Raw genomic sequence first — 19,013 nt, 5'->3', positions numbered from 1 at the left:
TATAGCCTGGCCCTGGCCAGGGTGTGAGACTCCGCAAGACCCTCTGATTCTGGTGATTCTGGGTCAGCTGGCCTGATCTTGCAAGGCTAGTTTTCCGGGAGTTGAGATAGTCCCCCAATCTCCCCGCAACAAGCCATGTTGACTCACAATGACTCAGAAGCCATTAAATTAGGGTAAAAATCCTGCATAGTTCTACTTTCTTCCATTCTCTTCTTCCTACATCACCCACAATGCAACTCATCCATTCAAAGGCTGATGCAGCAGAGGGTTCTATGTTGCTTTTAAATGAACAATGAATCTGTCTGTTTAAGCAGATATTCCTGCAGTGCAGCTCATGAATACAACACCTTCCTACATTAACCTCTGTGCTATTAGCATAAATGTGCCGACATGTGCTGAACGGGGTCGTTCAGTGCAGCGGAAGATTACTGGATGTGGATTAACCCCTTCGTGTTCCTGCCTTCATGCTAACAAGGGGAGCTCAGAGCAGGACTAATGCAGGGCTGGACCCGGCCCTGACCACAGCTATGCAGTTGTTTGTTCAGCCTACCTGCCCAGAGCTAAATACGGACAGTGATAGAGGGGCGACGGTGACACATTTTTACTGCAGGATTTCCTATAAGAGATATAAAGATAGTGTCAAAGTATGATGTGAAAAAAAAGTATAAGTATAGAGGTGCTTGGAAGATTTCGATTTGGCATCAGTTTATGTGCAAAAGCCAAGACAGCGAGTAACTTTCCGTACAAGTCAATATTTACTAGGAAAGAAAAAACTCATAGTTCAATTCATTTTCACAAAATGAGGAGCAACCAAATCCACACATTTCCATAATAAATACTTCATGCTCTGACACACATAAATTAAGGCCTTACAGAGATATTGTGCTATCGGTGCTTTGAAATGGGTGTGCTGTGTTCAGGTTCACAGTCGGCACATTCACCTCTGCGCCTGTGAGAGAAGAACCTGCTCCTCTGAGGTGAATGTATGGCACGGGGGGGAAAAAGCCATTGGAAAACTCATGTTTTTCCCTTTTTAACTGTGGTTTGTACCACAGCAAAAGTTAGGTAAGGCACATTACAACGACTCCACAGCCACGTGTAACACACACACAAAAAAATACTACAAGTCAAAGAAAGATTTGCTCAATTTTACAACCTAACATCTAGGCAAAGAAAAAGAAAACAAGTAAATAAAAAAATAAATACTGAACTCTAACTAAAGATACAGCCCTGATGGAAAGGGCTTGTCGACAAGTTGATGCTTTAACTGCACTTTCAAAATACACTGTGGGAACACACTGTCTGGGTTCTGCTCTGCTAAACATCAGCAAGACATTGGCAGTAAATGTGACATATTCTTGGTAAATTTCAGCCCAAACTGGGTCTTTTTTTTCCCAATCCCAGTAAGAAATGTACTTCCATTTACCAGATAATTCAATCATGTTCGTTCTCTGTAGTCTTTTTTGGGAGGGGGGAGAAGTAGTGATGAGTCTGTGATAGACCACAAAGTGCAAAGACATCATTACTGAAATTAGATGTGATCCATTCATGGCACCAATGACTGTCCTTTATTCTCTGCCAATCACCGAGTCCTGAGGTACTCTGGTGTGGAGTAGTTGAAGAGCAGGAAATCCATGCGATACAGGTTGAACAGTTTCTTCTGGTAGAAAGGACTGATTTGCTTAAAAAAGCGTGCGGCCATGTTTCCGTCTGTCCTGGTACTCTTTCCAGATGTTGGAAATTCTAGTGTCCCCTCCACTCCGGCTAACCTGAGCACAGCCTGAGCGTCCGGCTCCAGAGTCTCGTACTTGCCCACTACATCGTAGTGGATCAGACATGGATGGCAGAGAGAGTGCACCCGTTCCCAGTGCTCGTTCAAAGGTTCCTCCCGTTGGGTCCGAGGATCCACGAGATACTGGACGAACTCGTGGAAAGAAACGTTGTCCCCCTTCTGCAGCGACTCGGGCTCCGGGTTGAGCCGATGCCGGCGGATGATCTTGGTTCCGTAGCGCTTGTGGAAAGCGGTGTTGTAGCGGCGCGTGAACTTGTTCCGGTAGGCGGACACCAAGCGCTCGAAGGGCTCGCGCACGAAGATGAATTTGAGGTAGCTGCGAAGGCGTTGGTTGATCTCTGGGACTGAGAACTCGGAGAGTGTGCGGAGGTTACCAGCTACATGCGCCTCGTTGGCAGGGATGGCGAGGGGGTCGGTGTAGCGACCGTCACTAGTGAGGACCATAAGGACACGCTTCCAGTTTGTGCAGGCTACCTGAAAGTCACAGAGGCAAGGTGTTTTTTTTTTCAAACATTGTGTCATTGCAGCTTCAGTATGAGCAGTTAAAAACAAAGTTCTCAATTCAATATCAAGTATGCTGTGTATCTACTCTATATAATTGATCTGCATTATTTGAGGTAAAATACTTGAAGGTATAACAAAGTGAATATTTTACGAATAATAAATTACTCTTACTGAAGTGTCTTCAAGTATCAACCAATTTGGATATATCACTATAATCTTTTTGGCCATTTTGCTATTTTAAAGAGTTTGAATGGGCTTAAATGACAAACATTTTCCCTAATACAAGTCAGTGAGCTGTCCTTTAAAGGGTGTCTTTCATAGCTTCCAAGCAGACGTACGAATGAACCGTATATTTTGGCTTGGAGGTGATGATGACGGTTCTTGTAAACTGTCATGTAATGATGAATGCTACTGTGTGCTCATGGTCAACTTAGAGGAGAACGAGTGCTGTTTTAGACTCAAACGGTGACTACAATAACTATGTTCCAGTTGTAATTAGAAATCAGGCCTGTGCCTCCACCTCCCCTCACCGTCCCCTGACTTCCCCCTCACACGGTATGAAAACACTCTAGTTTAGAATTCCAGCTGCACCTCCTCATGTAATGGTAACCAACCTTGGGTACGTAGCAGTAAATAAGGCTGTGTTTATCATCCACAATGAGGTGTTTGAGATCCTCAGGCGAGAGCACCCGGCGCTTCCTCGTGTGGCTCAGACACGCCTGCTCCAACAGCTCCCTGCGGCCTTGGAGGGACCTCTGAGCTGCCAACAGCTCCAGCTGCTTGTGATGAGGAGGATGCAGTGTGGATAAAAAAAGAGGACGAAAGAAACAGAAAAATAGCCTTATCAAATTGACTGTGATGTTTAAAATGTATTAAACTTATGGTTTCCCAGTGATACTGAGAAAAAGAACCAATAAATCATTTCAACACCTACTCTGGCCTCTGCTGACTTTTTTATTATGACAGCAAAATGTATCCTTCACCGTGTTGCATGCTAATCCAAAGTGAAAACCACAAAGGGAAAAGTTTGATGGCCTTGAATCTGTTTGACAGATCAGCCATACACTGTACCACGATATGCATCGTTAGATAACTATTGTTGCGTTTACTGTCACCCTCAGAGTTCATGTCCTGCAGCTGCAAAACCGAGAAATTCTGAATTAGTGCATCATTTTTTTCCTCTTCAAATGTCAACATCTGTTCCACAGGAAATTTAATACTTGAGTTTAACATTTCATTTCTCATCTCTTTTAAATGTTTCTTTTGTGTACAAAGTGGATAAACCTGATATAACATGTTAATTATTGAGCTTTACAGGTGGACGGCAGAGTTTTGTTACCTCAGGCCAGCTGTTTCTCTCCTGTATTGAGTTTCTAGTACGAATGCTAAGCCAGAATTTGCTGGCAAAAGCAATCAGAGGCTACAAATAAGAGAGATGCACTTTAGATAAGAAACAAAGGAAAAGCATTTCCCCAAACTTAAAATATGTCATGGATAAACCAGTGCAGAACAGCAGGACAGCAGCATCTTCAAAAGCAGCCAAGCTTCAAAATTGAAAATGATTCAGTCAGACCACAAATAAGACATCCGGGATCTGTAGCCAGAAAACCCACTCAGTGAAAATAAGATACAATTTTGCACGGATTGTGACATTATAAAAGTGGTAGAAACTGGTTTGAACTCCTGTGTAGGACCAATGTTAAGTCTGTGCTGTGACAAACACCATGATAGCATGACAGTGGAAGTGGGGAAACAGAAGATGACAGAGGTTGTGTTCTTGTTTATTACATTTGTTGTGGTCTATGTCACTTTGTTGAACTACAGACAACAAAACCCCACTCAGAGCCGTTTCCTATGGGCTTGACTCATAGTACTGTTTTAATTCCTCAATTGCCAAGGCAAAGAAGAGTCACGTAAAGGGGTTTGCACATTATTTGCACTTGCCGTACATCCAGGTTATATTTCCATCCACATAATCATATCAAAGCCTTAGTTTGCTATTAAATCTACAGCACACAACCATACAAAGGAGCTCATAAGCTGGAAAGAATACATTAAACAAAAGGCAAGGTTTATTAAAATAAACGATCACGTCTATGTATCACGTCACATTATACGCATGCTGTTGCAGGGTGAGCATGTTGTTTTTAACAAACGTGGGGAGGAAAATAAATGCATACTTTTTATTCAGAATTTGTAATTCATTTTGAGGGCCTAAATTTCCCCAAAATTGATTTATCAACTTTTAATACTTTTTAAGACCCTGCGGACACCCTGTCAAAGGCTCACAAAACCATGCCTGAAATGTCAATATGCAGATAACATTAAAATATACAGTACATGGTGCTACACAGGTACTCAGGCTTATGTGATCATTTTGTTGTGTTGTATGTTCTCTTTATTTCATTGCTCAGAACAGTGTAAAAGGGGGGTTTAAAGAGTAGGCTAGACATTCAGCAAATGGTCGCCTCAAGGGGCCATGGCGCACGGTTCCCCAGCTCTATAAACTGAGCTAACTGGCATGTGGCCTCTCCTGATCCAGACTTGAATAGCAATTTAAAGAGATGTGTGTGAGTGACTTTACTGACCAAAACAGGGCACAACCTCAAGGAACTGGCTACGTTTAGGGATAAGATTTGACTTGTGGTTAGGGTTAGGCATTAGCTGATTATGGTTAAGTTTAGGGATATTTTTTTTGTTAAGGCTGTCTAAATGAATATAAGTAAATGTGTGTGTGTGCTCTCACCTGGTCTCCATTGTAGAGTGTCTGCAGTGGACTTCTCCTGCTTTTCCCTGGTCTGCTGTCAGTCTTCACACCGGGCTCTACAATCCAACAGGAGAAGAGTTAACATGTAAACAAAGAGACAGACATTTTATACCATGGTTGCTTTGTTGAATTTATCCCAACGGATTTAAATCTGAAAACTTGACTGATATTTTGCATAAACACAGTCATTGTAACCCTTCGTCTAATAGTTTGTGTGAACCTGTTTGTTACATGTGCGGCGTAAATGGCTGTCAATAAAACATGAAGATAAAATGAGCAAGTGTGATCGACCTCAGCCCAAATATAATTTCAATTATTTGTCTGAACCCGATCCAACAGGCTCAGATATCCATGCTTCAGTGTCTATTAAAAAATTCAGCAGTCTTATTTGTTCATCTACAGTTTCATTATGACTAAAAACCTATTTTTACACTTCTCGTAATCTTATCACAGCGAACAAATCTCCAACAAAGAGTTACTGGAAAAGTCAGAACCCTCCTAGCACTTCTCTGCCTTTGTCATGACGTGATCCTTACAATAAACCCTCCTACTTTTTCGCCTATAGAAAGAAAAGAAACAGAGTGTTCCTTCCAAACTCTTGTGTAACGTATCCATAAGCTACACACAAGTCTCCTCCTCCTGTTTTGTCTCTATCTAATCCAGCTGCAGCCTTTCTTTATCTCCCCTTTTTAATTTGGCTTGTAAGTCATAACTGTAGGACACCGTACAAAACAACACCCATTACTTAACAGTAAACAAATCAGAATAAATATGCATCTAATTAGCTTTGGGTCTGAACAAGGATAACTACTAAAGGCTCTGCTGGATTGAAGAAGTGACAAACGTCTGGATGCAGACCTTGTTGTATATTCTCTACCCGCCCTCCCCCAGCCTCTACAAACACATCTGTCCTCTCCTTCTCACTCCCACTCCCATCCCCCTTCTCTCCAGAACTATTGGTGTCTGCAGCTTACAGGCAATAACAGTGATTTGTTTTGCACATGTGGCTTGCTTTACATCTCAACACAAAGCTGGAGCAGTAAGATGGGGATGGGGGTGGGGGTGGGGGGGGGGGGTGCTTTAATGCAATAAATATATATGCGGGGGTTGAGAAACTTCCACACCATCATATGGAAAGCATATCAGCTGTTCAGAGGCAAGGTGATGACATGTCCCATGAAAGGACTGGAATCCAAACGGGAGACACAGGCTGCTTATGTGTCTCCTCTTTCTGCTGAGCTGACATCAAGCAAAGACAGTATAGATATCACCAGCAGGCTTTTAGCTACTCAAAATAATAAGAAGTTAGACGCCATCATTTTTGGCAGGACACCCTAAAGACGCCCCCTATTTAGATTAGATTCAAGCCTTCTGAGCAGTTGCTTCGCCACCGCCTGGTTTGTTCTCAGATTAAATCTTGCGCAATTGCGCTTAGCTCACATCTCGCAATACACTGGTCAATTCTTTCCCACTATTGACATGTTTACAGTTGATAATGTCATTTATAATATGAAGGCTACATAAAAATGAGGACTTTTTTTTTACTGCTTCAAGATACGAGGTTACTTTTGTGAAAAATGAGGAAAAGAGGAAGAAGACTTCTTCCAGAAGAGTAATCATGTAAGAATTGTTTTCTTGAGTGAATGTTCAAAGGTGTGAAAGGTCAGAAATGCATCATAAACACGAGTGTCTTGCATAAATATATGAAAGACTAACAAAATTGAATACGTATACAATAAAGCTGGTAGTCAGGGAAGAGGGAATAAGAAATTTATAAACTAAAAAAAACAATTTTCGCCACACCGCACAACATGTGAAGATGTTAACAAACAAAAACGCACATCGACTAAAAAAAAACCTAGCTAAAAACCTGATCACCAGAAACTATTAATGCACCGATTCTGGGTCAATATTTTCATCAGCGTTAAGAATAATCGTTTGACCAATATTCAATACTGATACTTTTGTTTTTTTAGGGATGTCCCAATACCACTTTTTTATGTCCGAAACCGATATATGTATCGATAGCGATATTATTCCTATACAGTCATTTGAATATGCCGCAGATAAATTGATGCATGCCTACCTTAAACTTCAGTGTGGCTTTAGCATCAAGCTCTAAATCATAACAGAAGAATAGAGAAGGAGAAGAAGACACCAAGAAAGGGGAACAATCACTGCACTGGTGAGTCAGTAAATAAAGAGGATCTGAGATAGACAGTGAGGCTGAGACTGTTGTCCTGCAGCCTAACTGTCCCTCTTCTGCGTGAGCACACATGAATCACCAAAAATCCTCAACTTCCTGCGAATAAGTCTGTGCCACATCATCTGAACACACAGAGATAGTCATCTAAACCCTGCTGGACCGTGCTCAAAGCCTTCACTCGATGGTTTTGAAATCCACTTCTTAGGCTGCACCGGGTGCAGATGCAGGTACACTGTATTTATATATGCTACAAATCACAGCAGCTAAGGGGATAGAAACAGAAGAATTGTACACAGGAGGAGGCGGTGTCTTGCTCAACTGCGCTATCATTCACATCTGATGCACCAAAGACCTGAGCAAGCTCAACATGTTTCCTCAGGAAACCGGAAAGTCTCTGTTCATGTCACAGGTTTTCAAGTGTAAACACTATATGATGGGCTAGAAACGAAGGAACGAATCACCTGAAGTCCCCATGAGGGTGCTTCTCTTTGAAATTCTAAAACCTGAATGGTCAGAAGAGATCGAGTGACTAAATATCATTCATCTTTAATCAACATTATCAATGTAGCTGAAACCTAACAATTTCTAAGCTTTTGTATTCAAGAGCATTGATGGTTTTCTTCATGTCTATGTACTATAAATGTTACACTGAGTTAGTGGCTTCCTTTAAATCAAATCGTAAAATGTACTTTTATCGTTCCCCTTTTCAGCTTTCGAAAAACTATGTTTTAAACGTATTTTTATGGACTATTAATGTTTTTAACTGTGAAGCCCTATGTAACTTTGTTTTGAGAACTGCCATATAAATGTTCTAGATGTTCTAAAACTGATACAAGGGCTTCTGGATGTTGGAACAATGCTTTTCTTTAGTCGTCAGCAAAGCGTTCAGCAATGCAAACACTCATTTAAAAAAACACACAGGGAAATCCAGCAAGCGTGAGTGTGTCATGTATGAATTCACATCCTCTCTGGAGTATGAGCTGTACAGTATAATTCTCTAAAAAAGAGAAAGCCATGTTGTTGGTACTTTCCAAGCAGTCACAGAGTCTTTGGAGAATTCCTATCACCACATGACTATATTCTGTTTAAACTAGCTCTTAGAAATTCCAAAAAGGAAGAATAAAAATTCACAAGGTTTTGGTACTTTTTGCCTCATAAGTGGTGTGAGTCAAGGGATGGTAATGAAGATCTACTAGACTGGCAAATCCAACACGTAATTCCAGACAGACCATTCATGGCCCCAAGAAAATGATAATGATCCTCTGATTCGTCCTCTACCACTACCAGATGTTGAAGGTTTAAAATGAAATATCACACAATTTATCCAGTCAACTGCTACATTTTGTTTTCATCATCATCTCAGGTTTTATGTGCTGATTTATGATGAAATACCTAAAAACAGCATTCTTATGAGCTTTAGCTGGACTGTAAAGAAGAAGTGCGGCTCGAATCAGGGTTTATAGTTATATATTGCCATGCTTCGAAGAGAGAAATACTTTCTGACATCAGTAGATCTGTAACTCAATAAAGTTATAAAGAAAAATTCAACAAATTCATTTTCCTGAACCTTTCTCTTGAAGCTCAATAGTTTAAAACTAAAGGTCTCCATGAGCCAGCTGAGTTTCTCTTCCATTAGCTGTGGATACAAAGTTACAACTTAGGACCAAACTTTGTTACCCTTTATAGTCAATTTTGTTACTCTCTCTCTCCTCTCTATCGTCATTAACCGCATGTTCTGCTCTATCACATTTGCCAGAAAACCACTACTTCCTCTCAAGACTCCAGGAAGTGACACAACACGACAGTTGATGAAGAGCACAGGAGGCCTCAATCTAAAACATTCACAAACAGGCCAGTTTTAAACCTGAATCTAAGTGCTCAAAGCGTGTGAGGCTGCACTGATGTTATATTCCCTGACAAACAATAGTCCATTAAGACTGATATCGTAAACAGACAGCACTCACTTATGACTAAACAGTTGACATAAATGCATTGACATTGAACATTAAAACAAATTCTGTTTACTAAAATGTGCCTCTGTCAGTCCAATATAACAAAAGTTTGAAGGCAGGCAAGGGAGGGGACACCCTCTAAAAAAATCCTGGCTAAAAGCCTGTTTGAAGGCCTTTAAGAGCTGAAGACATATCTCAGTACTTTGCTGCTGGTGAATAAACTCTTATTTTGAAAAACATCCTCGTTACACTTACACAAGAGCAGAGAGGATCATGTGACAGCTATACTGTAAAACTGCACTTAATGGCGTCTGAAAGGAAGCCCTGTCTTTACATGATGGAAATTTCCATGAGATGAAACAAAACCACCAAGTAAATTGCTTTGATGGAGATATGTAAAAGTCTCACAATATAACTGAAAATGACTTGAAAGAGAAAATAGAAGGACACAAGTGACACAACAGAAGTCAGAAGAGACAGTGGGGCTAGTGGGAGCAACGCGACACCACACTTCTTGTGTTTGTTTGACATGATGTGCCTTTATTTTTAACACTATTCTGATCTTATGAGCTGCAGATGGTGGTGATTGGGATCAAAAAGATTGGGTGACTTTGCCTTCAGTGATATCCCATAGCATCATGGGAAAAAGCACTTCCTTCTCATACTTTCCTGATGTTAACTTACAGTATTCTTAAAAATGGGAATGAGAAACACGCCTGCAGTAGATTTATGGGGTAATTATCACATCAACCAGGTCATTCCTCATGTCAAAAATCATGTCATACATCAAGTTGACCTAGCTCTCACTCACACCATTAAAGGTTTTAGTTTGAATTCCTTTAGGTTAGACTTTAGGGTAGAGAGGCCCCCTAAGTGAGTGAGGCCTGAACATACTTGGGTTATTATTCACAATTGTGTAAACACAGCTAAAATGTACAGGGCTGGGATTAGAAAAGCAAAATGGGGATTAAATATTATATATATATATATATATATATATATATATATTATGTTTTAGCTGTGCAAAACATGCCATTGGGATCATTTGTTTCATTTTGATCAATAAATCTACTTTTCTGACATATATTGTCATTACTACTGGTAAGTATGGCTTGATACCACTTGATACAACTTGAGTAACTACAGATGATACTACTGATACCAATTGCAGTCCATTAGAGCCCGAATAAGGTGATTATTTGTTTTGCCTTTTACATCTTTAAATATGCCTTCGCAGGTCTAATGATCTCTGCTGCATAGCTGACTTGTGTATCCCTTACTCAAATTCAAGTCACGATGTTGGTGATGCATGTCTCTCTTTACAACCTGTGCTTAGTGAAGTATTTATGGGTAATTTAGCATTTTTGCATCATATCAGACTTGACATTTGTCTTTTTTCCCCAGTATCATTCAGTGACGTTGACCAGTATTTTACTGATACAAAACTGAATATTGCATCAGCTCATTCCTACCTACTGCTTTCATGTGATGTAAAACTTCTCTAGATGTCTAGAAGAATCTAATAATTGTCCTGATTGACTTGTGTGGACATTTGCTTTCTCTTTGCCCCTACAGGCAATTTCAGGAACAAGTCCTGACTTCAGTGCATGTGTGAAAGCAGCTTCACTCAGTCGACCCAGCTGTGCCTATTTCCTGAAGTATGCTGTCCTACAGGACTGTGTGGCGCCCTTATATCTAAAACAACAGAGAACCTGCAGAGCATTAAAGATGCAAACGGATAGATCACAGCTTGGCTCCGACAGAAAAAGTGACAATCAGAACCAGTGCTACTGCTGTAGCACAACGAGTAAGATCAGAGGCAGAAGCAGACCAGACTATGAAGCGCAGAACCACAGCATCATCTTCAACTGCTTAAAAAAAAAAGCCTGCAGCTCTTCTACTCTTGTCATTTCATATAAATCCACTTATGCCTTGGTGCTTTCTTTTTATGAAAAACATCCATACTGTTGGTGAGGCCAGTGGGTTAAAGACAAAACAGTCTCTTTTTATTCAAATGGCTTTGAAAGTGTGTGTTATTCAAGCCCATATACCATGGGAGTATTACAAAAAGTTTTTCAGCTACGCCACAGGATTCTACTTTAATGATACTGCACTTTGGTCCACAGATGTTCAAGCTTTGCTGTCCCTTTGTGGCAGAAGGTCACATCTCGAGGCTCCAGATATTTCTCAGCAGCAAGGGTGATTTTATCCTCACTCATCAAAACGATGACCTCAAAAATGACAGAAGTCAGATTGGTGACAGCTACCATCCTGTCAGTTTTTTTTTGGTTTCCCTTTTCACCTACTGATGTTCACTCGCAAAGATAAACATTTTAGTTTTTGTGGAAAGTAATGTTAGGCTTTATATTATACAGTTGTGCCAGAAAATGAGAGTGACGCCCCATGTTTCCGGGTGAGGCCAAGAATTTATTGAAGCACTGCGGTAGTAACACTGATGTGTTCAATTAAAGGATTATAATGTGTATAATAATGGTATGAATATGGGGTGAGCAAGTGTGTTTTTGTGTAAATACATGCCTTCAATGGCAAAGATCACAGTGTGTGTTTGGGTGCCTAGAGTAGGATTAGCTGTGAATTGTGCACAGACTCTGTGTGTGGGCACAAGAAAGAAAAAAAAATCAGAGCAGGCCTTGATGTTACATCTGCTAGAGTTTGTGATGTGCCAGAGAAACCCACCACAGAGCTAGTGATGTCTCGCGAAAAACAAACCTCAAAAACCTGCCAGTCATCTTGGGCAGTTGATTTTTCACAACTCAACTGAGATTTGATCAGTATATGTGACAACAGTTGTGACAACACCAAAGAAATCCGAAGCACTGCCACTAAATGTGATATTCGGGTGTCTAGGAAATACGTGACAAAAGGCTTCCCACCCTATTGCATTATGTAGTCGTGTACAGCTGCCTATCACATAATCCAAAAAGGCCTCAGACACTGTACAACATGCTGGATTGGGCACAGGCAAGTACACAAAATCTGCACACCAATCCACTAACATGTCTTTAAAAATGTGTCAGTTACCCAGATACAACTGTAATCTTCCTTTCCCAGAAATCAAGTCATCTTCATTGCTCCAAATCAGCAGTTGCACTGCACTGTCTGCTGGTGAATACTATTTTTGGAATAGCAAACGAGTAAGTGATTTCTGGTAGTGTTTCATTCGCCAGCGTCAACTAAAATGTCAGCAATTTGCCAATAGTTGACACTTGTGAAGTTCCTCAAGTGGCATGGCAACATGTAACTTTAATTCAACTTAAATTTAGTGCTAAAGGGGAGATGGTAGAAAAGAATTTCCTGTGTCAAACTGTGGATTAATTCCAATCTTCTAAACGCTGACAACTTTACCCCATCCTTCACAAAGTGAAGTGCACCGCCCTTCCACAAAGTCGCTTGCCATAGTAACACGAACGTAAACTCATCCGACGTACACACAATGACACCATACCACAGCACTGCTGAGTCAACGTGACCACATAAAAGACACTGAGGAAAAAGAAAGTGGGCGTGCATCTCTATTTTTGTTCAAATTATGATGTATCTAATAAGAGAGGCTGACTAGGAAACGACACATGTTAGAGAGATGTCCTCGACATATTTTTTTCTCCTCATTTGTGAGAGAATTTCGTGGGTGCAGTGGGTCTGTATTTTAAAATTGAAGATAGAGAATATTTTTGGATCTTAAAATAACTAGTATGAACAGAAGGCTTTTGAAACCAACAAGTCAGAGCTGCATCTGAGCTACAATATATGGAGTGTTCATGTGCGCTGTTTGCTCCTTCCATGACTAAAGCTCCAAATGAGGAAACATCTGAATTTAAACATCTAAAATTACCACAATAAATCGAATGAATATAAAACCACACAATGGACACAACTTGATTAGTTTCATGTTCGTTTCCTGCGAGCCAACCCTGGGAGTTTGGCTCAGGAAGCGTGACAATGGCAGCACAACAATAATATGCACTGTGTTGACTGAGTGTCCGGTATTAAACAGTGGGCTTAATTGGAGGATGTGTTTCTGTACGCCAAATGGATCGGAAGTATGCGGGGGTAAGAGATCTACACTGAATGTGCTCTCATTTATTTATTTACGTGGGTTAGGGTTTATGAACGCAACAAACCAAGATCAAAAAACAGAAGAGGAACAGAAGAACAATGGGTGAGCGACCCTGTCACAGAGTTGACATGTAGAAAAAAAAATAGTTTTTAACATAAACAGAGACGAGTCACGATTTGCTGGATTATTTCAAAAGGCGAACAGATTTACGACACAAGCACCAAATAAACTTAAACAATAAACTTAAAACGCAGAGTTTAAGACAAAGTCTGTCAACACACGAACAGTCCACACGGTATAAACATAGAAACAACTGTGTGGGTGAGATTTCCGTTTCGTATTATGTTTTTCTTGACTGCTGCGTTGACAGATGTCATTTAATGACGTTTATGGCTGTGAATTAGTCATTTCTCCTCAGAAGAAAGCCTAGCAAGTTGGTTCACAAACTAAAATGCAACACCTGATGTATGTCTTGGTTGTGTCAGAGCAGCTCGTCCAGTAAACAATCAATAAAAAATTTGAATTCCTGCCAAACTGGAGCCACAAAGGAAACTGGGTCGATTGCGCAGGTGACACTCATTTCTCAGTACAAGAGAAAATCTGAGAGTGATGATACCATGTGGCTGAGAAAGAGAGGCTGAGATGATGAGACTGGAGCAGGTGCTGTGGCCAGAGTTTAAGAGGAAGAGGGTGACGCAGATCTCTAAATAAAAGAATGAGCTTACGAAGGTAAAACGTGTACAGTGACGGGTTTCCTTTAGGGGTGGGCAGGAGCAGAGGCGGTGAACTGTCGGCATTTTGTAAAAATATAGAAATAAACAGAGCATTCTCAAGGTACCTGTAATTTTATGTATAAAATAAACCACCAGACAGTATCTGTTATGTCGTTGCGGTCTTTCTCATTTATTCTAACTGTTTTATTTAAGTAATAAGTCACGGTGATATACTGCAGTAGATGTGGAGAGGTTTTCTCTCGAGAGCTGGGCAATATATACATATTATATCTATATTGTGACGTGACATAAGATATCCTCTTCGATCTGGGATATCGTGATAAGATACCTGGGATGATTTTCCTGGTTTTACAGGCTGTTGTATTCATAATCATAACATTTATTTTATTGAAAAAATGTGCACATGTTATATAATGATTAAAAAAATACATGGAATTGACAAAATTCTTTTTTTTTTTAAAAGGCCACTTCATAACATGTGTAATTCTAAGCCTAATTATTTGTGTTATAGCAGATTTCACATTAAAATGCCAAATAAATAAACCAGGTATTATCTGAAATTAAATGAAATAACTCTATTTTCACTCTCCTTGAGCACAAGCATTTCTCAGTCTTTATATATCGGGATGTTGCCTAAAAATAGATATTGTTTATAAGTCATAATGCCCAGCCCTGGTTTCCCCATAAAAATCCAGATAACGCCCACCACTATAATTATGGTTTAATAATCCATGAGACTTTCCAAGTCCTTAAAACAGAGACGTTTGGAAAATACTGTTGCTTTCATCTTAGTCTGAACCTAAACTGGGTGTGTTTGAGTCTGGACTGGTAAAAACCTTTTGGAAATGACCTACACCATAGATGTGGTGTAGGTAGGCTTTTAACCCCACTCTGACTAGATACACAGTAATTAAAGAAGCTGTGTGCTTTGCTGTTGTGAACTTGTCTTCCCTGATGTGGGTTATATGGCTACTGAAAGACAAGCCTTAACAGGTCGGGCAGTGAGCCCACAGTACATGCAGGGGGGGGGATCAATGTGTTTCTTAAAGATTTCTACACATGTTCAGCATTTGGTGACTAACTGCGGTGGTTCTGAACATGTGGCTGCTAGACGCAATTCGGGAAAACCTATCGGTGTAGTGAGACATCTGATTTAATATATGCTGTGTGATGTGCATGTCCCCCCTTATTGCGAAACATCCTCAGGAGTACACTGTGCAGAGTTCTTCTGAATATTTTTCCACTTCAGCAAAGCCTCAGAGCTGACCCCCACGCTGCACCATTCTCCTATTTTTTTTAGCCAACCACATAAAAACACCTCTCCTGTAAATGATGATCTCCCTCCCTCTCCTCGATGACCACTTTGCATTCATGCATGTGTGGCCAGCGCATATCCATCACCTGTCTTTCCTCCTGTCTCCCCCCTGACCGAGCTCTGACTTTTCTCCCTGCAAGGCTGCAGTCCCCTGGGGGACAATCTGTCTCTCAGTGTCCAGAATGGGCTGAGCCCGGGGAAACAAAGGGAGAGGAGAGGTAAGAGGAGGAGGAGGAGGAGGAGGAGGAGGAGGAGGAGGAGGAGGAGGAGGAGGAGGAGGAGAGCAGGGCTACGAGCAGAGGAATGCAGGAGGTCGAGGGGTGGGGGGGTTTTCAAAACATTCCACTGTTCACAGTGAGCTTATTCATACCTAATTTCATTCACATTTCATTATGTCTGTGCACATGCCCTCGCTTTCATGCAGGTACACGAACACATACACACACATGGCAATGCTGCTCTGTTAACAAAAATATGATGAATGATGCACAACCCTCATAATGTAAAAGCCAAACTGCTGCAGTAACTGTGTTACGACAATACATTATATGCCATATTTTATGGCAACCATGTAACATTCATCGTTTATTAATCAATGAATAAATGAATCTTTATTTTGATATTGGATTAATCAGTTTGACTGTCTTTTTAAAACAAGCATCCTTGATTTTTCAGCTTTGTAAACTTTTCGTTTCTAGGTTCTTTGCTGCGTATCACACAAAATTTTGCTTTGTGGACAGGAGACTTTTAAAAATGTCATAATTTCAAGGTTTGGGAAACATATTTCAACATGTTTCCAGACCAAACAACAAATCAATTAATCAGGTAATAATCAACTATGAAAATGACGGTTAGTTGCAGCCCTACATTTATTTAGTGTAATATCAAATAGGGCGCTGCACAATATATCGGAAATGTAATGTCACCATGCTATGCACGATATACAAATTAAGATATATTCACATTGCAAAGACTGCTTGAGCAGTGACTTCTCACACATAAATGTAAATAAGAGGAACCTTGTTCGGAGAGTTATCGTTTTGTTGGTTTGGCTTTATTTTATAATTTTCTCCCAAAATGGCAGCCTTGCACACTTAACATACCCCCTCCATAGAGCATACCCCAACTTACTTAAGCAGAGAAAGAGGGAGAGAGTTGGATTTACATTTTGTTTACATTTCTCCCAAACTTAACTTTTCTCATATTTTTTTGTCATTCATTCCAGCAATCCTGTTTTTCAGAGATCTACACAAGCACACGTGTTTTAAGGGGTGCATTAAAATGACCATATTTTTTCCTTATAAACAGGTTATGTCCAAGTTGCATTTCATTTTTACAGTGTCTGCTTTGTCTACTCACTGGTTGGGTCTATATTTGCATCAAACCCTAACCCAACATAGACATAAATATCTGGTTTATTTCTCATTTCTCATATTGCCATCCCAATAATCAACGACTTTATCGAATATTGCATGTTTTCCTGACATCATACAGCGCTAAAGATGAATAGGCTACTGTACCTGTGAGACTGGACCCCTATAGTTTCACTGTCTTTGTTCGTACTGCACTCTTTTTTTTACATAAAAGAACCGATGTGGCATTTAAAAACACACCATTGCAATAATAATATTTCAAAACGACTGCGTTCTTTTAACAAAAGACTGTGAGCGGTTTTTTTCTCACCTGGCTTGGTGATGCTCTGGAAGTAAAGCACGAGGACCAGAAGCGAGCCGAGGCACATCGCCAGGAACAAGCGTCCTCCTCTGGGCATCCTCATCCTGAAGCCCCGCTCTGCTGGCGGAGCCCCCGACCCCTCGTCGCTGCTTCGACCCGGTTCATACGGAACAACCCGGCCGAGGATGCGAGCCACTCCAAAGATTAATGACCATATTTATTGATTGCAGCGGAAACTTAATGTACAGACAGCCAAATCCAGAATTAAGGGCGCCACACAGTTGACGTTACCGGCAGTTGTACAGTTGGAATCCTGAGCCGCCTGATGGAGGTCTTCTTCGCCAGGTTGTTGGGGTAAAGTTAACTCACCAATAATGACACATTAAGTAATGTCACCTTAGTTAAAATGTTAAATAATGTTATTTTAATGTGCCACGTCTCTAAGCAAGATAAAAGCTGTCCATAAACAGATCTCGCATCGCCTCGTTTAAGCTGTTACTCGCTCCAATACGACACCGTGTTTATCGAAGCCGCACTAACTTCTCCTCCGCCAAAAATGGACGGACGGGGCACCATGCCATGACGTCACAGCTGCTCCGCTTCACTGGCTGCTGTGCTGACTTCAGGTGACGTCGGACAAACTGGGACAGAATGAGAAAGTCTGATTTTCCACTTGAAGCGAATGCTGTTGTCAGCAGGTTTTTATCATATTTATTGTGATTTTTATATATACCGTGTATTAATACACACTCAAACAGTTTCACTTGAGAACAAAAGATACGGTGCGCCCTTTACTGTACAGTTTAGTTAAATTCAGCTACTTGACGCACATGAACACATTTGCTTACTGGGCGTACTTGAAGGCAGCAATATAGTGCAACGACAGGTAAATAACGCCGGTAATAAGACTTTCTGATGTTAATGAGAAAACACATAAACATCTGGAGCCACATAAAACTTTATGACAAGGAAACAATTATGTGATTAAAAATACTGCATATGCATCAACGTAACACACAAAGGTTGTATTTTAATACGGTTAATTCACACTAAAGCAAATGTTCTCTATGTGGTTTAGTCCTAACCTCCACAAAGCATTTGAATACAGGCGGTAAATCTGTCTGGCCTCTTATAATAATTTAATCTCATGAACCATTGAACTATGAATAATTTAATATTATAAATTGAAAATACATTTCCTATTTGTATTGTTAAGCATTTTGTTAAAAACAAAACATATGTGTGTGTGTGTGTGTGTGTGTGGGTGTGGGTGTGTGTGTGTGTGTTAATGGATGAATCTGATAACTTTACAGACCTACTTAATACTACTCCAGTGACATCCAAAAATATATCCACATTAAAGCCTCAGCTGTTACATAGTGAAGCTCTTCTTTTTCCTGGTTAAAGGAAAATAAGATAACAGCATTATGAGTGTTAATATTGAATAGACCCGTGCACATAATGTTGGCGTATAAGGGAATTGAACCCAGAATCTCATGACCCAGATGACTGTTCTTTATCCAGTTGAGCTAACTTCATATTTTTCTCTCATTGTTCGAACTCCAATTTACTGTTTGTGGTTGAATATTGTATTTAAAAATCAGTCCATGCAAGATTCAAACCCATACTCACACGAATCAGGGATTTAAACCCACAATCTTACGACTCGGACTACTGCTCCTTAACCAGTTGAGCTAAGTCCACACACTTTGTTCCATTTTTCGAACTCCTACTTACTCTTTTTGGTTAAACATTGTATTTAAAATTCGGTCCATGCAAGATTTGAACCCATGCTCACAGGAACCTCAGGAACTTGAGTCATTATCTTACTTGTCCTTGAGAGGTTTTTCTTAAAATGTGTAAGTCTTTCAAGAACCCATGACTTCAACGTGTTGAACAATATAAAAACGTCTGTCCGGCACTGGCAGCTAAACAGTTAGTGTAATGGTTTACACACTTGTCTTTGGAGTAGGAGAGCAGGGTTCAATTCC

The 19,013-nt window shown here is 40.4% G+C and overlaps 1 protein-coding gene across 1 annotated transcript; it reads right to left on the bottom strand.

Moving 5' to 3' along the window:
• Positions 1-1,582: 1,582 nt before the first annotated feature.
• Positions 1,583-17,161, bottom strand: LOC310931324 (carbohydrate sulfotransferase 11-like; the record flags this gene model as incomplete). Its single annotated transcript, XM_083894452.1, has 4 exons — positions 17,032-17,161; positions 5,043-5,119; positions 2,911-3,075; positions 1,583-2,266 (listed from the first exon to the last, which is right to left on the bottom strand). Exons 1-4 carry the CDS (start codon positions 17,123-17,125, stop codon positions 1,583-1,585), a joined length of 1,020 nt encoding a protein of 339 aa, XP_083750578.1. The 5' UTR covers positions 17,126-17,161.
• Positions 17,162-19,013: the final 1,852 nt, after the last annotated feature.

This window comes from Microchirus variegatus (genome assembly GCF_963457635.1).
Source record: "Microchirus variegatus genome assembly, chromosome: 9".
Lineage (NCBI taxonomy): Eukaryota > Metazoa > Chordata > Actinopteri > Pleuronectiformes > Soleidae > Microchirus > Microchirus variegatus.
Note: the sequence above shows the minus strand (reverse complement) of the source record. Positions and strands in the feature narration are given on the sequence as shown.